At 45.8% G+C, this 24,151-nt stretch overlaps 1 protein-coding gene across 2 annotated transcripts in view; it reads left to right on the top strand.

The window, feature by feature from the left end:
• MTO1 (mitochondrial tRNA translation optimization 1) overlaps positions 1-24,151 on the top strand; it is a 29,120-nt gene that overhangs the window by 438 nt on the left and 4,531 nt on the right. For both annotated transcript variants that reach the window (XM_073636217.1, XM_073636216.1), the window contains exons 2-11: positions 4,643-4,841; positions 6,378-6,577; positions 8,191-8,308; positions 11,998-12,287; positions 12,468-12,580; positions 12,666-12,856; positions 15,093-15,223; positions 17,751-17,955; positions 19,838-20,009; positions 21,342-21,460. In XM_073636217.1, coding sequence (XP_073492318.1) covers positions 4,643-4,841; positions 6,378-6,577; positions 8,191-8,308; positions 11,998-12,287; positions 12,468-12,580; positions 12,666-12,856; positions 15,093-15,223; positions 17,751-17,955; positions 19,838-20,009; positions 21,342-21,460 — 1,738 coding nt within the window. The remainder of the gene's footprint in view (positions 1-4,642; positions 4,842-6,377; positions 6,578-8,190; positions 8,309-11,997; positions 12,288-12,467; positions 12,581-12,665; positions 12,857-15,092; positions 15,224-17,750; positions 17,956-19,837; positions 20,010-21,341; positions 21,461-24,151) is intronic.

Here is a 24,151-nt window from a genome sequence, read left to right as displayed (position 1 = left end):
CTGCTTCGGTCTCGCAAGCGTAAATTTTCATTAAAAAAAAAAAAAAATCAACACACAAACATTAATATTAGTGTACACAAACACAATATATTACCCAATGTTTGCTAGAATATGAAGGATGAGGTTGTGCTGAGTAAATAGATACCCAACATGCCAAGCTTTATATGAAATGATGCCAAACGACCCTAAACGTTCTAAAGGAGGTGCTTTAAATGCCTTTACAGTTCAGCAGAACTATGGTGTGTATATAAATGCACCGGCACAACACAATAATGTGCAGAGCCCCCCCCCTTGTATTCCAAGCTGCAGCTCAATAGTGCAAATCCCCTATGCATAAACAATATATTGATAAAAGACAAGGCACATTTATTTATTTACTAAATAAACAAAATACAATAATCATAAATGATATACTTAAAGAGGAGCTCCAGGCTCCTCCAGAAAAAAATTAAAAGTCAGCAGCTACAACTGCTGTTACTGCTGACTTTTATTATTAGGGCACTTATCTGTCCACAAATCCAGCGGTGTCTTCACCGGAGCCAATTTTTTAATCGTCTCTCGGGTGCTGCAGCTGCCATTTCGGTTAAGGGAAACCGGCAGTGAAGCCTTACGGCTTCACAGCCAGTTCCCTGCTGCGCATTGCGAATGACCCAGCGGCGGGGGTAGGAGGAGGGCGGCCGAACTTCCGGATGAGTCTTCTGCAGTAACATCCGTCAGAACCGGGAGCGAGTACCTGGTTTTGACACCCTGAATGACCCAGCGGCGGGGGAAAGAGGAGGGCGGCCGAACTTCCGGATGAGTCTTCTGCAGTAACATCCGTCAGAAGTAGGAGTGGGTACCTGGTTTTGACACCCTAAATGACCCAGTGGCGGGGGTAGGAGGAGGGGGGCCGAACTTCCGGATGAGTCCTCTCCAGTAATGTCAGCCAGAAGTGGGAGCAAGTACCTGGTTTTGACACCCTGAATGACCCAGCGGCGGGGGTAGGAGGAGGGCAGCCGAACTTCTGGATGAGTCCTCTGCAGTAATGTCAGCCAGAAGTAGGAGCGGGTACCTGGTTTTGACACCCTAAATGACCTAGCGGCGGGGGTAGGAGGAGGGGGGCCGAACTTCCGAATGAGTCCTCTGCAGTAATGTCAGCCAGAAGTGGGAGCGAGTACCTGTTTTTGACACCCTGAATGACCCAGCGGCAGGGGTAGGAGGAGGGGGGCCAAACTTCTGGATGAGTCTTTTGCAGTAACATCAGTCAGAAGTAGGAGCGGGTACCTGGTTTTGACACCCTAAATGACCTAGCGGTGGGGGTAGGAGGAGGGGGGGAAAACTTCCGGACGAGTCTACTGCAGTAATGTCAGCCAGAAGTGGGAGCGGGTACCTGGTTTTAACACCCTGAATGACCCAGCGTTGGGGGTAGGAGGGGGGCTGAACTTCCGGATGAGTCCTCTGCAGTAACGTCCATCAGAAGTGGCTTATTTGCCTCCTCCCCACCTCCAATGCCACATTTGGCACCTTTAGGGGGGAGCAGGTACCTGGTTTTGACAGGTACCCGCTCCCCCCTAAAGGTGCCAAATGTGGCATTGGAGGTGGGGAGGAGGCAAATAAGTGGATAAGGATGAGCTCAGGCGTGTTCGCAACACGCACGTGCAGAGCCCTCCAAGAAGTAGGCATTGCACAGCGCTACAGCTGCAGAGATTGGGTAAAATGTCTCACTGCCTGTGATTAGCTCTGGGCAGTGCCAACTTCCTGGCGGGCTCCGCACGTGCGGGTTGCGAACACGCCTGAGCTCATCCTTATAAGCAGAGCTTCCCCTTTTTGATGGCGTTCCGCTTTAACCTGTTGGGGTCGATGGCACACAAATATGCGGCCTCTCGTGAGTGGGCCTTGGTGCCAAGCTGCCACATATTTTCGGACCAGATTGCAAATACAGCTGTACCGAGAGCATGCGCCCTGCTCACTCCTGGCGGCTAACGAAAAGCTCCCCGATCGCAAGCAGCTTTCCGATCTTGTGACTGCCATGACAGGCAATCACGGTGATCACAGACCCCGCCCCCATGCCAAGGGGTTAAATCCCTTAATTATATGCCCATACAACAATACAGGGCCCTCCAAGTGACAAATCATATGAATAAATTCAAAACCCTTATAATAAAGTGTCCATAAATCCTTGTGATATTCTTCAAAGGTGCTTTTCATGTCATAAATCCACAAACTCAATATGTGCTTTTCCCTCCACCACATAGATAACACACTCACCAGAGCGCCATGTTATTATAGCGGTCTATATCACTTTAAATCTCTAATGGCTTCAAATGCGACAAGGAAGTTTTCCACCACTCTCAGTTAGTTCCCCGATGTAATGTCAGGAAATCACAAAAAGCCATAATTGTGTAAAACTAAAGTCTTTAAGCTTTTCCTTTTTCATTTTGGATATAATAATGGAGGGTTATAACCCTTGTCAAGGTTTTTTCATCCATCTATGTCCCTTTGTGGAAAGAATCCCTTCACTTCCTGTCCCATAGCCTAAACAGGAAGTGAGAGGAAATCCCTGCAAAGTGAGGGAATCCCTGGTTGTCACCAGAAGTAGGGCCCCTACTGGAAGATTTCCCTTCTCTTCCTGTTCTGGTGACAATCCAAAATTTGGGATTTTGTTTCACTGTTAGTGATAACAGTAAACGGGACAAATGGAGAGGGCGAATCCCCCTAACGGGGGCACTGACAGCAATAAAGACCCGACAGAGGTGCTAATCCCTAAAAAAAAAAAAAAAAAGTTTTGTCTTCAGTTATCCTTTAGTATAACCAATGGCAAAACTTTTTGTTAGCATTTAATAGAGGGGAGTTGGATTAGAATGCATTTCAGTTTTCATTGCTGTCTGTGCCCCCACTAGAGAGATTCCCTCTGTCTATTTGTACTGTTTACCATTATCATTGAAAGTGATCGAAAATCCCAAATTTTGGGTTGTCCCCAGAAAAGTAATAGAGGGGAAATCTTTACAATGGGGACACTAGTTCTGGTGACCTGGGGGTCCCCAAGGAATTCCTTTAATTTGGAGGGATTTCCTCTCATTTCCTGTTTGGCTATGGGACAGGAAGTGAAGGGAAATCTCCCTAATGGGACAAAGATGGCAAAAAACAAAACTTTATAACCCTCCCTTATTCTATCCAAAATGAAAAAAAAAAAGTTTTGCCTACAGTTCTACATTAAAGTGTTTTACAAAAGTATAAAACAGAGCAGCCCCAATCCTTCTCTTCTCAGGTCCCCCACTAGTGCTCCTGGCTCCTCCTCTTTATCCAGTGCCCCCATAGGAAGCCGCTTCCTATAGGGGCACTCATGCCGGCTCGCTCCTGAGCCCTGCTGTCTGCGTCCATAGACACAGAAAGTGGGGCATGGCCCCGCCCCCCACTACCTTGTCACAGAGTTTGTTTGACATGGATTTGCCCTGTGAGGAGGGACAGATCAGAGAGAGATGCTGCTCTCATGCACAGCACTGGGTTGGGAAGGGGCTCAGGTAAGTATAAGTGGGGGCTTTGGGGGGGGGGGCTGGATACAGAAGTTTTATTACAGTCATACATGGAGGTAAAAAATATGAAGGTAAAAAAAGACTGCAACCTTTAGAACCACTTTAAATTTATTATCCCTCATGTGATAGCCTTTTGCTGTCATAGGTTCCCTTTATCGAAACATCAAGTGTCTGTATGTCTGTAAGACCCCTGGTTTCCCCCCACCCCCCCACCCCACCCCACACACACACACACACACACACACACACACACACACACTCCACTTAAAATTGACTTCCAGGAATTCAGCAACTTTGTAAAAAGTGAAGGCACACTATGAGTCAAGTCCACAAAGGTGCATGCCACCTCCTGGACTTATCTCTATTATTCATATCTGACAGGTTTGTGGCTTTGTCAGAGCATACACTTAGATACTTGTGGCTTTGAGAGAGGAGAGAGAGGCACACATAGCAGCTATGCCCACCCTTCCCCTCTGCTGCCCATTCACAGAAGCCTTTGTATTTTGTGACTGAGTTCACATAATACAAAGGCTTTGGTGATTGGGCAGGAGGAGGGCAGGGGCGGGTATAGCAGCTGCAGCAAGTCTGCCATTGAAGATGCCAGAGACCAGAAGGTTCAGCATTGAGTCTCTGGAACTACAGCAATTGCCGTCTTCTGGGAGTACAAAAAACCTGTCAGATTTAAATAATAGAGATGAGTCCAGGTGATGCCATGCACCTTGTTGGACTTAATTTATAGTGTGCCTTCGCTTTTTACAAAGGAGATGAATTTCTGACGTTCAGCTTTAAGATAATGGAACGCAGATCATGCTGCATTAGCTTCTTCTCTAGACCAAAGCAGCCGGGAGAAGTGACAGCAGAAACTGGAATCCTTGTTGCTTCCAGGTTCTTAATAGCTAGGGAAAATCAGCTTTATCTTTTTTTCTCCTGTCCTCTTTTTTTTTTAATTATTTTTTTTTTTTTTAGACTTTCACATCTTTGTCAATCCTCTAAGCCCATTTGCTTGGGGCCACATGTTCAGTCATAAGGGGGTACCATAGTTAGGATGGGCTTAAGGAATCATTTGGTTATAGGGTGTGTTTTACTTGTATGCGCTGATCAGAGAAGTGACTGTGGCTTTTTTCCTGCAGTGGATCCTCTCCCGTGGAGTTCGATATTCAGTTCCCCGGCTTCTCAGACGCGCAGTATCCTCCACCATTAAAGACGAGAACGCCCAGCGCTACAATGTGGTGGTGGTTGGTGGAGGTCATGCGGGCACAGAGGCTGCTGCGTCAGCAGCACGGACCGGTGCCAAGACACTGCTCATCACACACAAGGTGGAAACCATAGGTAAGGATGGAGGGCACTTCAGTTGAGTTCCTGATATGATCCCTGCACAGCCTACATACCTGAACTAGATATGTTGCTACTCTTTAGCACGAGATTGGACTCAGGTAGGTATAAGGTGAGGGCTGGGGGGAGCTGAACACAGAAGGTTTTCTACCTTAAAGCGGAGTTCCACCCACTGTTTCAACTAGATCTTAAAGGAAAGACTACCCCTCCACCACTCGTTTTTGGCTATTGATTTTTTTTTTTTCTTTCTCCTTCCTACCTTTATTAAAGTACCTTGTGTAACTCCGCCCCAGCATCGCTGCGGCCCAGGGCATCATTTCCTGCTGCTCGCCCGCTGCCTTCTGGGACCTGTGTGTGTCTCAAAAGACGACTAAACCTTTCAGGAAGCGCCACGCGACTCACGCATGTGCAGTAGGAAACCGACGGTGAAGCCTGAAGGCTCCACTGCCGGTTTCCCTTAGAATGGCGGCGGCTGCACCCAATCCGATGGATGGGTCAGCCTCGGGGGGCCGACATCGCGGGCTCCCTGGACAGGTAAGTGTCCTTATTAAAAGTCAGCAGCTACAGTGTTTGTAGCTGCTGACTTTAAAAAAAAAAAATGTTGTGGCTGAAACACCGCTTTAGTGCAGAGAAGGCCTTTACAACCATTTTACCTACCAAATAGTAGCAATGAAGGATCACATGATGGTGGATGACAGGGATGGAGGGCTTCGATCCAAGGTGAGTATTTCATAATGTGCTAGTATGCGATTTTTTTTTTTTAAACAGATGGGGTTTACAACCGCTTTAAATTGTGAATGTGTCTCTGCCCTTTTACAAAGCCACATATCTGAACAGAGGGGCGTTTCTTAAATTTGATAGGGTCTGGGCAGGGATAGATGGCTTCATGTCTCACTGTAACAGATTTATTTTCACCCTTGTTTGCAGTTTTCTTTTATGTCCTATGAGCGGTTACGATATGCACCTCATGTGATATTTCAAGTTTTCTTTTTTAATAAATCTGCAAAAATGTCAACAATTCTGTGTTTTTCTGTCAATATGGGGTGCTGTGTGTACATTAATGAGGAAAAAATGAACTTAAATGATTTTAGCAAATGGCTGCAATATAACAAAGAGTGAAAAATTTAAGGGAGTCTGAATACTTTCCGTCCCCACTGTATGTCTTAATGCAATGCACCTTTTCTTGTTATTTATCACTTTTTTGTTTCTTTATTTTTTCGGACGACTTACCGTATTGTGGTGGGTGATCCTTACTGTTGGTTTGTATACTATATGTGTTTTTTAAAAACAATAAAAATAATTTTCCAAAAAAAAAAATTGTGAATGTTTAGGAGCGGGTGAAGTAGGAGGTATTGGCTTTAATTCAAAGGGTCAGCATTGTAACCAGGAAACTGACAACTTCTGAAGAAGGCTAGCAATGGAAAAGTTAAAGGTTTGCTTTATGTGGCCATTTCTTATACGGAGCACTCAGTCGAGGTCAATACATGAAAGGCTCTGTCTCTAATAATGGTTTATTTATTTCTACCCCTCTAGGTCAGATGTCCTGTAATCCATCGTTTGGTGGAATCGGTAAGGGTCACCTAATGCGGGAAGTGGACGCCCTGGATGGAGTCTGTGGAAGGATCTGCGATAAATCAGGAATCCACTACAAGGTCTTAAACCGTGCCAAAGGTCCAGCAGTGTGGGGACTGCGAGCACAGATCGACAGGAAGATGTACAAACAGAACATGCAGGTATAATGTCATCTACTTTCAGCTACCCAGTCCACCACCCATAACAAGGAGTAACTGTGCTGGGCAAAGGGAGTTACGACTACAGCGATGGGAAAATTCCAAGGAGCAGAATAGAAAACTTTTCTTGATCGAATGAATTATCAGACACTGTATGTGGTTTTTTGTTCAGAAACTACACTCCTTTTACAATTGAATGTTAAAAGCAAGTGACATTTTCAAACAACATTCGTCCATTCATCGATTGTACAAAGAATTTTCGTGTGAATATTCTATACGTGTATGGTATGGTTGCACTGATGCTGATGCTAGTATCAGTATCGGTGCCTATACTGAGCATTTGCACAAGAACTTGTACTCATGCAAATGCTCCGATGCCTAATCCGATACCTGGGCAGTCAGGGGTGAAGGGGTGATCGGTGCGACGGTGCGGGCAGTTACAGGCACTGATCTCCCTGTATAGATTTCATTAAAGCAGTTGACAGCCCCCCCCCCCCCCCCCGCAGCTTTCAACTGCTTTATTGAAATCTATACAGGGGGATCGGTGCCTGTAACTGCCCACACTGATTGCCCTGACTGTCCCCTGTGTCCTTCGGTCCCTCTCATGTCCTCCTCCAGTCCCCCTCATGTCCTCCTCCAGTCCCCCTCATGTCCTTCTCCAGTCCCCCTCATGTCCTCCTCCAGTCCCCCTCATGTCCTCCTCCAGTCCCCCTCATGTCCTCCTCCAGTCCCCCTCATGTCCTCCTCCAGCTCCCCCCTCGTCCTGGATCTGTCAGGATAGAGAGCCCTGGAAGGAGCCGGTGAATCTGTCATTTACCGGCTCCTTCCTTTTTTTGAATGAATAGAGTCAGTGATTACTATTCATAGCTGAGCATCATAAACTGTGTTTATGATGCTTCAGTTTATGAATGGGGAGGAGCCTCTGTCTCCTGTCCACCCATCATCAGTGCAGCTGAGGCTGCAGAGAAAGGGACTGGGGAATCTCTGTCCTCAGTCCCTTACCCTGTGCCAAAGGGGAGATGTCGGGGATCTGTTTAGACCCCTGCTATATCACCAAAGCTGCCCCCCCCCAACAGGGCTGCTTGTAAAAAAAATAACAAAAAATATAAATTGTAAAAAATAATAAAAAAAATAAATGGTAAAAAATAAAATTGTAAAAAAAAAAAAAAATAGAATAAAAGTAAAAAGCTACTGACACAGTCCACGCCTCATCGGTGCCTATAAGTGCTGCATATTAGTGCCACTGTCACATGACATTAAAAAAAAATGTATCAGTAATCGGTATCAGCGAATAGTTGAAAAAAGTATTGGTACTTGTACTCGTGCTTGAAAAAGTGATATCGGTGCAACCGTAGTGTATGGTCAGCACTAGTCTTGGAACAAGGGCTGCAGTATGCACATGTATGTATCTTTGGCCATGGCCTTGCGACCAACCTATATACCACAGCCTTGCGACACATTATGTGTGCATTTGAATTAACCAGCTTTATGACTTTAAAAGAAAAATTTATATGTGCAGTCGCTGGACGAGGCTTTTTAAATCGATTTCTTTTTTAGCTTGTGTGTTGATTTATCCAACTGTTCTATTAAAACTTGAAACACTGTTTTTTGTCCAGAAAGAGATTCTGAACACTCCTGGCCTCACCGTGAGAGAAGGATCTGTAGAAGATTTGCTTTTGGATCCACCAGATCCTTCTCGTTCTGGAAAGTGTCAAGTCAGTGGGGTCATTCTAGGTAAGAAACGTTCTCTCTTCTTAAAATTGATTCAGCGTGACACCATCCTTAAGGCAGATCTTCACCCTCTTTCTCATCTTTCCTCTTCTGCACCCCAACTCCCTTCCACTGTTGAAATGGGATTTTTTTTTATTTAACTTTTTTTTTTTTTGTGAACGCTCTTCTTGTGTGCCCTAACCCCAGATGTGCACGCCATTTGCCTGGGCGAATAACGTGCACTTTGCCCTCTGTGCCTCCTGTGAAATCCATGTCACATATCCCCGGAGACATTAGCAGGCTTAGCATTGAGTCAGCTGAACCTGGAATTGCCCGATGATTTCACAAATGAAGGTGGCGGTACTGAGCATGGGGCAGAATGGAGGAGGCTGTCCGCAGGACACTGCTGGATCTGTTGGATGAGTCCTGTGCAGAACCCGCAACCAGAGGTTGAAAAAATGAGGGGAGGAAGGGTGAATGACTGCTTTAAAGTGGAGTTCCACCCACTTTTACAACTCTTCAGCATCCCTCACTAAACTGTGCACTGTAAACGAATTGGATATTTTAAATTTTTTTTCTCAGCACCTACTGTATATCTGCTGTATTCATTTTTCACTTCCTCCTCCCTGGCCGTGGCCCATCGCATCATTTCCTGTTTGCAATGCCTTCTGGGAAGGTGCGGCAACTTCCTTTGACACTGCCGTTGCTATGGAAACCTGACCTGAAACCTATTACACTGCTTGTGCTGCACTGAGCATGTGTGAGATCTGCATGGATGAGATCCAGGAAGAAATACAGTCTGGCTTAAGATGCCCACACTTAAGATGGCCACGGCCTGCTGTAGGTTTATAAAATAACAAACTACTGCTATAAACTAACAAACCAGACCTTAGTTTACAGACTAACTTTACTAGAATACATTAAGCTTGTGTATTATAGGGGTATTTTATTTAAAAAGTATAATTTCGGCCGGAACACCACTTTAACTAAGATTCATGATATAGGCCCCATTCACACTTTCGATTGGGGGGGTTGTTTACGATTACCCATGGGATCATCTGCAGGAATCCCTGCAAACGCTAATTTCCTCCACTACTGCAGCAGAAGTAACATTATTATTGATTCATCTAGTGCCAGCAGTTTGTGCAGCACTTCACAGTATAAAGGGAGACAATACAGTTACAATACAATAGCAGAAAAATTAGAAATAATTCAACAATCAGTTGGTATCTCTCCCTCAGCGCTCATGGAAAGTTGTTACTTTAAAATAACAAAAGCAGCTACTATAATAATAAAACACTAAAGCAGAAATATGTCACAGCAACAAATACCATAACATTAGCAGCGCTAAAATAATCCAAACATTTTAGGATTTGTTAAAAGTTCATTAGAATAGTTAAATAAGTATGAAGTTCACTTTATATAAAAATGAGGCAGATGTAAATGTAGGATTGTCCATCACAGAAAAAACGTTGCTGATAATAATTCAAAACAATCGCCTCCTCCACACTGCATGTGTCACAGTCCCCCTAGGAAATGCACTTACCAGATGATACTGGGTTATACGCTTATATGTCAATGGATGATGTCTACTCACTGCATACACTCCGTCAGATGACACTGAGTTATACACTTGACTTGCAATGGGTGTTGTCAGCTCTCTGCATGTAATCCATCTAGATGTTTGCTCATCACAAGCAGAGAACAAAGATACACATAGCGTAATCCAGTACTAAAAGGTGTTTATTATAGGTTTCCTTAAGATTGCACACTTACAATGTAATTCAAAATAAAAGAGCATGTAACAACAATGTATCACAAGTCCATATCTCCTGACGCCCTCTGACGAAGTAATCACGAAACTATTTAGGGCTTGACCACGCAGTAACCTACGTCGTCGAGTTTCCTGCTTGCCTTACCCGGGAACACCGCTGGAGCGGTGAGAGGTAGTAAAAACAAAAAATAAAATAAATAGGAGAGAAAAGAAAAAAATAAAGTGCCCCCTCCCTTTGTGCTCATGCCCGCATGTGTAAACATTGTTTGCGCCACACGTGAGGTATCGCCGAGATCGTTAGAGCGAGAGCAATTCTAGCACTAGACCTCCTCTGTTACTCTAAACAGGTAACCTGTAAATAGTTTTTAATGTGTTGCCAAAGAAGCGTTTTTAAGTACCGTAGTTTGTTGCCATTCCACGAGTGTGCGCAATTTTATAGCATGACATGTTAGGTATCTATTTACTCGGCGTAACATCATCTTTCACAATATAAAATGTTTAGGGGTTCTAAGTAATTTTCTAGCATAAAATACTAATTTAAACTTGTAAACAAAAAGTTCCAGAAAGGCCAGGTCTTAGAACAGCTGGAGGATGCACAGAGGGCACTTGAGCAGCATTCAAAGAGGTAGAAGCAAACTCTAGCCACTTTTAGGCTACTTTCACACTGAGGCGCTTTACAGGCGCTATAGCGCTAAAAATAGTGCCTCTCCTGTCACTGCCCGAGGGTTTTCACACTGGAGCGGTGCGCTGGCAGGATGCTAAGAGCACTTTCACAATGGGGCGTCGGGGGCGTCGGCGGTAAAGCCCCGCTATTTTTAGTGGTGCTTTACTTTCATTTGTCATTTGAGCAGCGCTTTTCGGCTGCTATCGGCCGAATAAATGTCAAAATCGCCCGTGAAAAAAAAGGCGATTCGGCGGCGCTGCCCATTGATTTCAATGGGCAGGGGCGCTTTAGGAGTGGTGTATACACCGTTCCTAAAGCGGCTCAAAGATGCTGCTTGCAGGACTTTTTGTAGTGTCCTGCCAGTGCACCGTTCCAGTGTGAAAGCACTCGGGCTTTTACACTGGAGTGACAGGAGTGGCACTTTGCAGGCACTATTTTTTAGCGCTATTGCACCTGTAAAGTGCCTCAGTGTGAAAGTAGCCTAAAAAAGTCCTGCAAGCAGCATCTTTGAGGCGCTTTAGAAGCGGTGCATACACCGCTCCTAAAGCGCCCCTGCCCATTGAAATCAATGGGCAGCGCCGTGCTTTGCTGCCACTTTTAACCCCCTTTTAGTCGCTAGCGGGGGTCAAAAGCACCCCGCTAGCGGCCAAAAAGCACCGCTAAAAGGACAGTAAAACGCCTCAAAAAATAGCAGCGCTTTACCGTTGACGCCTCAGTGTGAAAGTGCCCTGAGACCCCTTTCACACTGAAGCACTTCTAAACTGCCGGTAAAACACTGAGCGCTTTTGAAAAGCTTTCCAGAGGGGCGTTTTTTCACTGCCCTGCCAGCGCACTGCCCCAGTGTGAAAGCATTCATTGATTTGAATGGAAATAGGTTTCGTGAGCTTTTCAATTGCTTTTTTCAGCGTGAGGGCACCTGAAAAGCACCTCGGTGTGAAAGGGGTCTTAGTCCCTTTGGATAATAGCCCAGAGAGCCAGGGCCAGGTTCCATTCATAAAGAAGCACCCTATATATCTCCACTAATCAGGACGCAGTAGCTGATCTGTTAAGACATGCAGCCACCTTCTCTTCCTCTACAAAACAAGTCTGTAAGGGGACACTTGTGCTGAGGGGTGTGACTACTACTCAGCTCTGCCAGCACAGAGCACTGGAGTTAGGAGAAGAGGACATAGCATTTTTACTTAGGGAAAAGGTGTAGAAAACAGGATTTCTTACAAAAGTACCCATAAGCTTTAAAAAGCGTTAATAACTTCAGACCATGCTTTGTCTGTCTAGCTGATGGAAGCAGGATATTGGCGAGCAGCGTAGTGTTGACAAATGGCACCTTCCTTAGAGGAACAGTGAGAATTGGCCTGGAACATATTCCTGCCGGCCGCTGGGGAGAGGAGCCTGCGGTTAGTCTTGCTCATACTCTGGAACGCCTGGGTTTTACCATTGGTCGATTGAAGACTGGAACCCCACCTCGTATCTTAAAGGAATCAGTAGACTTCAGTGTCCTGGCAAGGCATGATGCGGATAACCCACCTGTACCATTCAGCTTCATGAATGACAACGTCTGGATCAAGGTGAGACACTAGAGACTTAAATTCTTAGCCCACTCAAGGGTTATATTTCTTTTAGGTAAAATCTGGTTGAGTGACTTATACACTGTTGGTTTTTATTTTTTATTCTGTATTTATCTTCGGTCTTCCATGACTTGCTGAGCCCACTGGATGAGTCTCATTATTGTAACTTGTTCTCTCTAGCCTGAAGATCAAGTTCCGTGTCATCTGACCTACACAACCCCTGCAGTGGAGCAGATCATTCAAGAGAACTTACACCTGAATAGTCATGTCAAAGAGACAAGCATGGGCCCCAGGTAGAAGTCTGGCCTGTACTTATCACATGACCCTATTTTGTATCTTTGTGACTATTGACTGATTTTTAGGCCTGGCCTCTTCTAGGTACTGCCCTTCCATTGAGTCAAAGATCTTACGGTTTCCTGGTAGGAGGCACCAGGTGTGGCTGGAGCCAGAGGGGGCAGATTCAGAGGTCATCTATCCTCAGGGACTGTCTGGGACGATGCCGGCCGAGGCCCAGGAAAGGCTTCTGAGGGAGATTCCTGGCCTGGAGAATGTTCACATGCTTCGCCCAGGTCAGTGGATGTGGTTGGAGGCCTTGGTTCAACCAAAGTCTCATTTTATTTTACTTTCAAAATATTTATTGGAAGTGTTACACTAATAGAACAATAGTACCAGAGTACCGTTTTCAACAATACAAATATGCACACCATACAAGGTGCATAACAGAGTGACACCCACAATGATAATCACAAAATAAAGGTGGTAACTGTAAAGCTAAGCAGCTGAAGTTGATCATTCTCACTTCCTGCTAGATTAGGTGACCCGCCAGATTTCGTAACGGAAGTGACGTTCTGTCACGGCCATCTTGGTACACCCCGCACTCAGCCACACTAAGCCTACAGTCTGAAGTCGCCAAGCGGACATCTTTTTACACCCACCGAAATCTTGCATTTCACAATTATTTTTACCACTAAACTGACCTTGTATCTTGAAATACAGTATTCTGAAATCTGTGAGACTGTTTTGATGTTGAGTTTTAAAAGCAGTGGCAAGCTTGCTGATCTCACACGTTTGCTGATCTGACAGAAGACCGCCGCTTTTAAAATTCAACATCAAAACAGTGTCACGGACTTCTAAATGCTGTATTTCACGATATAAGCTCAGTATAGTGGTAAAAAACAAGTGTGAAATGCAAGATTTTGGTGGGTGTAAAAACATGTCCGCTTGGCGACTTCAGACTGTAGGCTTACTGCGGCTGAGTGCGGGGTGTACCAAGATGGCCGTGACGGAACGTCACTTCCATTACAAGTTTTGACGGGTCGTCTAATCTGACGGAACACCTACAGAAAACTACAGGAGGGGGCGGAGACAAGACCAGTCGCTTATAGACACCTATTCCTATTACAAGGGATGTTTACATCCCTTGTAATAGGAATAAAGATGAACAAAAAAATTAAAGGGAAAGCGTAAAAATAAAATAAACAAAAAATATATATTTTTAAAGTGCCCCTGTCCCCTCATGCTTGCACTTTTGCTTAGGTCGCACCCGCATATGTAAACGGCATTCAAACCACACACGTGAGGTATCACGCGATCGTTAGAGTGAGCAATAATTCCAGCACTAGACCTCCTCTGTAACTTTAAACATGTAACCGGCAAAAAAAATTAAAGCATCACCTATGGAGATTTTTAAGTACCAAAGTTTTGCACCATTCCACAAGTGTGCGCAATTTTAAAGTGTGACATATTAGGTATCTATTCACTCAGCATAATATCATCTTTTACATTATACACAAAAAAAATTGGGAAAATTTTTTTTTTTTTAATTTATGAAAAACGCATTTGAAAAATTGCTGCACTAATATGCTGTGACATAATTGATACAGCTGCCATATTGTTCCCTAGGGTCTCTGATATGTTTGGAGGTTCTGTGTAATTTTCTAGAAAAAAATGATGATTTTTTCATGTAGGAGAGAAGTGTTAGAATTGGCCTGGGTGGCAAGTGGTTAATGTTGCTAATAGCTGTAAGCAGGGCCACTGATAAGGCAGTACAGCCAGCCCTCCTGTACTGGGCCCGAGCCCCATAAGTTAAAAAATGCAGAAATCGATCCTGCAGCGCTACCAGCTTCTCCTCTTCTTTTCTCCTCTGGCTGTGCAGCAGGGGGATTGGTTCTAGCACATGCGCCCCTTCCATCTGCTGTGTGACCCTCCCCCCCCGAGCTGCCGGCTTCCTTCATCTCTGGATGAAGATGGAGAGCAGGGGGAAGGGGCCGGTAAATATGTCATTTACTGGCCCCTTCGTTTAATGAACACAGTGAGTGATTGGTACCAATCACTCACTGTGTCCATTCATCGCTAAAGCAAAGTAAACTGTGTTTGCTATGCTTCAGTTTGTGAATGAGCCCCTAACCCTTGGCGCGCTTCCTATTCATCTGTGCAGCTGAGGCTACAGAGGAAGGTACTGATAAATCAATGACCTCAGACACTTTCAGCAGGGGAAAGGGGGCCCTGTCAGGTAGGCTGTATGGGGCCCCTGTGATTTCTAACAGCAGCCCTGACTGTAAGTCCTGTAATTGCCCACCATGCCATCGTTCACTCATCCTGTATCACTGAATTGGATGCAGAGCTACAAGCCCCAAGAGAAATTAGGAACTGGAGTTCCACTGCAGCTGGTTAATCTCTGGCTATTCAATGTTCAGTAAATTGGCACGCTTCACTTTCAGTAACCATCAGGTTATCGGAAACTTTTAATATACGCATGGTCTGTCCTTTAGGCTGACTGCTGTAAGGGCTGTATTGCATTTGCAGGGTACGGTGTGCAGTATGACTTCATGGACCCCAGACAGCTCCGATCCTCACTGGAGTCATTTCTAGTACAGGGACTCTTCCTGGCTGGACAGATCAACGGCACCACAGGATATGAAGAGGCTGCAGCTCAGGTAAAACAACTATTCTTCTGAAAACAACTTGACAAAATAAAATGCCTGACAGATACAGCGTTAGCGTAAAGGTAATCATGAATATTTCTCCAAGATATCATATATAAAAGCTAACATGTAATGTGTATTTCCACCACTATGTGGCAACATACTAGCAATAATCTAGGAATGATTTCTTCTAGTACGCCACCAGATCAGTCTCCCTGTATTTCCGGAAATAAGATAAACTGTATACTAAGCATAACAAAAATGTAGAAAACTGGGCAAGCAATTGAATGTGTCCCATACAAAGCTAGATGGTAGAGAAATGTTTTTTTTGCATTTATGCTCAACAACCAACAGTGGAAAATCAGCACCTTTCATTTAAATCTGACCTCCATTCTTCCCTTCGGGGCTGGTGCAAGGATTTTTGACACCCTAGACCAGGGATATGCAATTAGCGGACCTCCAGCTGTTGTAGAACTACAAGTCCCTTGAGGCATAGCAAAACTCTGACAGCCACTAGCATGACACCCAGAGGCAGAGGCATGATGGGACTTGTAGTTTTGCAACAGCTGGAGGTCCGCTAATTGCATATCCCTGTCCTAGACAAAACCTCATTTTGCCGCCACCCCCCCTTGGCTCCACCCCTGACTTCACCCCCTATTTTCTGCCCATGTATAACCCACTTTTTTAATGAAGCATCCATCAAATGCATCCCACATGCGCCCATTAAATGCAGCCTCACAAGCACCCATCAAATGCAGCCTCACCAGCACCCATCAATGCAGCCTCACCAGCGCCCATCAATGCAGCCTCATCAGCGCCCATCAATGCAGCCTCACCAGCGCCCCTCAAATGTAGCCTCACCAGCGCCCATCAAATGCAGCCTCACCAGCGGCCCCTCAAATGCAGCCTCACCAGCACCCATCAATGCAGCCTCACCAGCGCCCATCAATGCAGCCTCACCAGCGCCCATCAATGCAGCCTCACCAGCGCCCATCAATGCAGCCTCACCAGCGCCCATCAATGCAGCCTCACCAGCGCCCATCAAATGCAGCCTCACCAGCGCCCATCAAATGTATCAAATGTAGCCTCACCAGCGCCCCTCAAATGCAGCCTCACCAGCGCCCATCAATGCAGCCTCACCAGTGCCCATCAAATGTAGCCTCACCAGTGCCCCTCAAATGCAGCCTACCAGTGCTCCTCAATGAATGTTTGCTTGCTTCCATTCATTCAGGACACAGACACAGTCCTCTGCTGTTGCTGCGCCTCTGACACTATGTGCAAATGGAGCGGCGGCTGCCTGCTGATGCTGAGACTTAGTTGCTTGCTGCAGAGAGAAGAAAGTAGGCACACCAGTGGCCGGGCGCCCTAGGCGGCTGCCTAGTTTGCGTAGTGGTAGCACCGGCCCTGCTTCCCATCAGTCTTGCACAGTTGTACTGGCTCCTCCTCTGGACTCAAATGGCTTACTCTTGTTTCACTGAACAATGTGAGCTTCTCACAATGTGCATCAGAAGCTGCAGTAAGTCAGAGCCTGTCTCATTTCCTGGCTGGAGGGCACCCAGTTTCACCAGCCTGACTGTCCCTGCCCCACCCCTTTTATTAATTTGGCTTTTAGTTTTGTTTTTTTTAATCGTGGAGGCTCAACATCATAAGTGGCAATAACCTAGGGTGGTCTGCTGTTTCAGGAAGCCCCTCCCAGAGCCATAATCTGCCTTGCATAGAGTACATTCACACACTGAGCATAACTCCTCCCAAGAGCCCGCCCACTGCTTATGACAGGACTGGGGGGGGGCTCTTTAGAGGAGTACTGAGGCAGGGGGCTGTGATGTTTTCAGCAAGCTATGTACAGCACCTATTTGCCCCCCCCCCCCCACCAGTCATTGCCTGCATTGCATAGAGAAGCACAGAGACCCAGTGATGACATCACTGGGTCTAAAATAATTCAAATAAGGTATGTGATGAAAATTGAAACGTTTTTATTTAAATATGTCATTAGCATGTTGGTGGGGGTGGGGTTGGGTGAAAGGGGGGGGGGGGGGGTTGAACCACGTAAGGCAAAATATAGGCAGAATAAACTTCAGCTTTAAATCTAGACCAGAAAGTTGCATGTCTGGTGCAGGTTTACAGCTGAAAGGAGGAACCTGGGGGCTTTGGGGAACACTTTTCTTACATGAAGATATTTGTATATATGGCTCATCTCTGAGTTCCAATAAAGGGTCACTGTACCTGTAATGAGCTATGGGGTAATTGCTTTATTCATTGCTTTGTATGTCTCAGTGCTGCAATTCCTCTAACATGACACTAGGGACAGCACTGAACAAAGGCTCCCTGTTATGGGGTGTGTGGGTTCTCCAAATAATTACAGGCTTATGCAACTTCTGTTATGCTAGAACTCGGTTCTCATCAGGTCATCCTTGCTGTCCAGCCGGTGAAATTGTTGTGTAGTTGGGATGAATGGCATCAGGTATGTGAAACTCCCGTGCTGGACTGCACTAAAACATTTCCTTTTTGTTGTGATTGGATGTCGTGTTTGCCTTGTCAGGGGATCATCGCTGGAATAAACGCCGCGCTCAAGGTGAAAGGTCAGCCGGCGTTCACGGTTAGCCGTACGGAAGGATACATTGGTGTCCTCATCGATGACTTGACCACACAAGGAACCCGGGAGCCGTACCGCATGTTCACCAGCAGAGCAGAGTTCCGCATGTCTCTGCGACCGGACAACGCCGACACACGTCTTACCCTTAGAGGTGAGGGCCTGGAATGTTTTGAATGATTCAAAGAGATACATCAAACTATATGTGTGTGTGGCCACTATTGGTGCTCAGGATTTTATAACTTTCATGGCAAGGCACAGACTTCCCCCTAAACACCAGGGAAATTAGAAAAATACACTGCCAATGGGGCGTCCCCCACACTGCAAGGGTTAAATACTTGTTTTTGCCTAGGGTACCAATAAAAAGCACTTTAATTACCTTAACCCTCTCTCCCACAGGTCCCCCTTTCATGCCCCACCAATACCAATGCCTTCCATGCCCCACCAATACCAATAAAAAACACTTTTATTACCTTATCCCTCGCTCCCACAGGTTCCCCTTCCATGACCCACCAATACCTTCCATGCAGTACCTGTAAAAAAGCACTTTAATTACCTTATCCCTCTCTCCCACAGACTCCTCATTCTATGCCCCACCAATACCTTCCATACCCCACCAGTACCAATAAAAATCACTTTAATTGCCTTATCCCTTTCTCCCACAGGTTCCCCCTTTTCTGCCCCACCAATACCAATAAAAAATCACTTTAATTGCCTTATCCCACAGGTTCCCCCTTTCTTGCCCCACCAATACCAATACCTTCCATGCCCCACCAGTACCAATAAAAAGCACTTTAATTACTGTTCCCCCTCTCCTACAGGTTCCCCCTTCCATGCCACACCCACACCAATACTTCCTATGTCCCACCAGTACCAATAAAAAGCATTTGAGTTAACCCTCTCTCCCACAGACCCCCCTTCCATGCCCCACCAATACCTTTCATGCCCCACTAGTACCAATAAAAGGCACTTTAATTACCATATCCCTCTCTCCCACAGGTTCCTCCTTCCATGGCCCACCAATACCTTCCATGCACCACCATTACCAATAAAAAGCACATAAATTACCTTATCTCTCGCTCCCACAGACTCCTCCTTCTGTGCCCCGCCAATACCTTCCATACCCCACCAGTACCAATAAAAATCACTTTTAATTGCCTTATCCCTTTCTCCCACAGGTTCCCCCTTTCTTGCCCCACCAATACCAATACCTTCCATGCCCCACTAGTACCAATAAAAGGCACTTTAGTTACCATATCCCTCTCTCCCACAGGTTCCCCCTTCCATGGCCCACCAATACCTTCCATGCACCACCATTACCAATAAAAAGCACATAAATTACCTTATCTCTCGCTCCCACTGACTCCTCCTTACAATCCCCCACAGCCTCTTCTGTTCGGCGCCCCTGCTGGCAGTCAAAGCTGTGACGTCATCACGTATAGTGCAGGGCCATCAGTCCTGTGTTGTAAGGCCTCGGTCCTGCAGATGATTATGGCCAATCTGTGTATTCCAGTGGCAAGAATCAGTGGAGCACAGTCATGAAGTCATGGAAAGCTGGGTCTGCGAAAAAATAAAATAAATTAACTGCTAGCTGCCCACGTAACACATAAGCAAATGGGCTTTAACGCCCACACGCTGCACCTATGCATTCATGGGCGCCAGAGCTTTCTGTGTTGAGAGTGTTCTCGGTCCATACTGATGATCAGGAGTCGGCAGGACCAGCTCCTGACCATGTGACCCTTGTGACAGCTAATGACAGTGGTCACGTGATCGGCCCATCCTTCCTGCCCTCCAGGCATACAGACCCTAGAAGGGATTCCCGGGACTGGGTGTGAAGGGGTTAAAAACTAGATCAGAGAGAAGCACAGAAGAAACTAGTTGTAGTAATAAAGCTCTTAGGCTAGGTTCGCGCATGTGCGGGTCAGGAGAGCACGCATGATCATGTTCCCGACTCGCACAGAAACGCCGTCATTTTTTACATTGGTTTGTTCTCCTTTGCTCAGTGCGGTCCTATATTTTTCTGGTCTACCTTTCAGGATATGAGGAAGCAGGCTGCGTTTCTCAGGAGCGGTACGATCGGACACGGGCGACCAAAGGAACCCTGGAGGAGGGCCTGGATGTATTACGTTCTATACAGTTGGCACCACAAAAATGGCAGCAACTCGTCCCGGAGGCACAAATCAGCAACAGTCGCGTCAGCGTGCTCAGGTAACCCCCAGCCCTGATATTGTTATCCATATAGGACTTTGGTTAGTGAATGTCAGGCAGGGGAGATGCCCAGATCTGATGAGATATTTTTGGAGTCCAATGCAGTGCTTTCTCTAGTAGGCACAGATGAGCCTTCTCTGTAGATTTTTTAAATCTGACATCCAGCCTCCCCTCCAGTCTTGCACACGTATACTATAGAGGCTCCTCTCCTGTACTGACATTGCTTACTCTGATTTCACTGCACACTGTGAGCATCTCACAATCTCACAATGTACATTAGAAGCTGCAGCAAGTCAAATAGGACCCGCCTCATTTTCCTGACTGGAGGCGGTCCAGCATCATCTATCTCTTTCCTCCTCAGCCTGACCATTTCTGGCCCGTCCCTGTAACTGGAGAGAATCCCAGACTGTGTGCTATATTTTTTTTTCATACAAATAGAGCTTTCTTTTTGTGGTATTTAATCACCACTGGGTTTTTTATTTTTGGCTAACCAAACGAAAAAAAAAGACCAACGATTTTGGGGGGGAAAAAAAGTTTTTCCTAGTTTGTTATAAAATTTGGCAAACAGGTAATTTTTCTCCACTGATGTGTGCTGATGAGGAGGCACTGATGAGGAGGCCCTGATGGGCACTGATGAGGAGGCGATGAGGAGGCACTGATGGGCACTGATGAGGAGGCGTTGATGCACACTGATGAGTAGGCGCTGATGGGCACTGATGAGTAGGCGCTGATGGGCACTGATGAGTAGGCGCTGATGGGCACTGATGAGGAGGCGCTGATGGGCACTGATGAGGAGGCGCTGATGGGCATTGATGAGGAGGCACCGATGGGCCTTGATGAGGAGGTGCTGATGGGCACTGATGAGGAGGCACTGATAAGGAGGCACTGATGGGCACTGATGAGGAGGCCCTGATGAGCACTGATGAGGAGGCCCTGATGGACAGGCACTGATGAGGAGGCACTGATGGGCAGGCACTGATTGGCAGCATTGATGGGCACTGATAGGCAGCACTGATTGGCACTGTTAGGGCTGCACTGATAATCAGGACACTACCGATCATTTGTGGGGAGACCAAGAGCTACTTTTCACAGCTCAGTCTCTTTGCTGGGAGTGTGCAGTTAGCCTGCTCTCAGCACAGAAACATTGACCGCCCAGCGGTGCATATGTGCAGTGTGTGTCCAATAAAGCTCACCCTTTTGCCAGTGCACATATGTGTTAGGCAGACATAAACGGGTTAAGTTTTCACTTTTTAGAACTTGTTATCAGATCTGTGTGATTATGCCGAATTGGATTTTTTTTTTCTAACCTTGTTTGATTTTCTCTTCCTCTAGTGCCCTTGATATGCTCAGGTACAATGGAGTGGAATCTAGTACTCTCTTCAGAGTGTTTCCTGAACCTCTGCAAAGATTCAATGAAAGGCCAGACATAGCTCAGCGGCTCAAGATAGAAGGTAAGCTTAAATCTGACCTTCAGTCTTGCACAATTGTACCGGCTCCTCTTCCCGGACTGAAGTGTCTTATTCTGATTTCACTGCACACTGTGAGCTTCTCACAATGTGCATTAGAAGCTGCAGCAAGTCAGACCGACTCTGCCTTATTTCCTGGACGTCCTGCGTTCTCTAGCCCTTTCTTCCCCAGCCTGACTTTACCTGGTCTGACACTTTCATTCATTAAATGTTCTTTTAATTATGGAGGCTCAGCATCACGTGCGGGCGTTACCTAGGGTGGTCTGCATATAAAAAGGCTTGGAAACTGGGTATTGGGATTTTTTTTGGTGCTTTACATCAAAATGACACTAAATTATATTAAAATTTCAACATTTATTTCAACATAAATAAAAACACATATTTAGTTCCAATAAAAAAATATACTTGCACTCAGGCTTCATTTTATATCAGTCTTGCTTTGTACAGTTATACTTTGATGGCAAATCCCGACATGTTTCACCCTTTAGGCTTCTTCAGGGGATATTTTGTCCGCATAACTTTCCCAATGTAGATTATTATGCTACTTGGACAAATTGACTAGATAGTTCAGAGCAAAGACTTGTACTCACATCAAGCCAGGTAGGGTAGTATATGACCGCAGGAGATATATAGAGGCCCAGTACGTGCAATCCTCACAGATGGTATGGACTTGGTGTGCTGTAGGCATATCTTGTGAGGACTAAGCATGCATCCATGTGGCTACCAGCAGCATATAAATGCAGCTACCTGTTTGCTATCGCTATTTACTGTTTAGTTATCATTACCGCATGTATAATATCATATATGCTGACGAGTCATTATTTAAGAATTTTGACAGAAGCGCCGCTTGGATGGCATGTTATTTTGTGGTTTTAACTGCAATAAATCATTTTATCCTTTTTATACATAAATGCAGCTGCATAGGAACGCCCACTCCTCCAGATTGACCTCCACCCCATCAACTGGAGGGACTGTCGGCACTCGGGTAAACGTCTAATGGCAATATCCTATATTGAAATGACGTGAAACAGCTGTTTAACAGCCAATGTGTTTTGGCTGTCAAGCCTTAGTCATGGTCTGATTGCTGAAACGCGTTGGGTGTTTTATAGCTGTTTTGTCAGAAACCATGAATCAGACCGAGACAGAAGTACAGTTAAAACACACTTGTTTAATAATAAAAGTAAATAGAACAAACGTAGTCAAAACATAGCCAGAGTTCGGTAACCGGAACGGATAGTCGGACAAGCCAGAAATTCAGGAAGCCAGGGATCAGCGTAGTGGAACAGCAAGCAGGATCTGGAGCCAGAAGGAATGTCAGCCAAGCAAATCTTTAACAGGAACGCAAGAGAGGTGTCTCTGTGATGTTGACCAAGGCGAAGGCAGAGATCATCTGGGCTGGACGGCTTAAAAAGACAGGACTGACAAGCAGGATCATTAACAGGTGAGTCACTGTGGAGAGATAGGAGCTGGCAATTAGCTGACAGCTAAGCGGCCAGCTCAGAGAAGGCAGGGCTGAGCCCAGCCCTGACATGTTTCACGTCATTTCAATAAAGGATATTACAATTTGATGCTTACCCGGGTCCTGACAGTCCCTCCAGTGGTTTACAGTACACAGAGACATCAGCAGCCTTTCAGTCTGAGCCTTGGGTGGAGCTGAGGACTGAAGGAGCACCGCCACTCCACCTATTTGCATCCACCTCCATTAAGCCATTTTGATATTTTCATAACTCCTCCCACTGCTTTGTATCAGGAGTGAGGGCTCTTGAGAGGAGTAGGGGCAAGGGGGCTGTTATGGTTTTTTGAAAGCCATGTACAACACTCTGGTGACCCCTCCCACCAGCTTCCTGCATTGCATAGAGAACAACAGAGATCTGGGTCTAAAATAAGGTATGTAATGAAAACAGGTGATGAATTCAGATGAACAGATGAATTCACGTGCACCTGGCCCCGTGGACATTTTTTGTAGAGCCGGCAGTTGGCTTTCTTGGGATAACAACTGATGCGGATAAAAAGCCACTCGGCTGTTATGCCCAAGCAGCGGGAGGGGGGCAAATCCCCATGGCTCTCCCGTCCCACCAGCTTCGATCGGGTCTTGGATCTAGTAACCCGAAATTGATGTCATGACATCACTTCCGGTTTACAGAAAACTTAAAGGCGCCAAATTTTAAAAAAATTACAGTATTCAAAACAGCCAAACCTGGTGTTTTAAACGCTTTTAAGTGCAAAGGAGAGATTTGGGGTCTTATAGACCCCCGATAGCGCAATAAAGAGTACCTGTCACTGCCTATTACTATCACAAAAGAAGTTTACATTCCTTGTGACAGCATCAAAAGATGCTTCCGTAATACGTGCGCATACATAAGTCGCTCCCGCAAATTTAAAAACAGTGTTCAAACCAAGCATTTGAGGTATCACGGCGATCGTTAGAGTGAGAGCAATAATTCTAGCACTAGACCTCCTCTGTAACTCTAAACTGGTAACCTGTAGTAGTTTTAAAACCGTCACCTATGGAGATTTTTAAGCACAGTCGTTCGTCACCATTCCACGATTGTGCGCAATTTTAAAGCATGACATGTTTGGTATCTTATTATCTTCATTTATTAGCTGGTGAATTTGGCCCTTCATGCATTCACATACATTGAATCCGGCCCTTAAAGTGGGAGTCCAGCGACCAAT

The sequence above is a fragment of the Aquarana catesbeiana genome, linkage group LG06 (assembly GCF_042186555.1).
Source record: "Aquarana catesbeiana isolate 2022-GZ linkage group LG06, ASM4218655v1, whole genome shotgun sequence".
In the NCBI taxonomy this organism is placed as follows: domain Eukaryota; kingdom Metazoa; phylum Chordata; class Amphibia; order Anura; family Ranidae; genus Aquarana; species Aquarana catesbeiana.
This window is presented reverse-complemented; position numbering and strand designations above follow the sequence as displayed.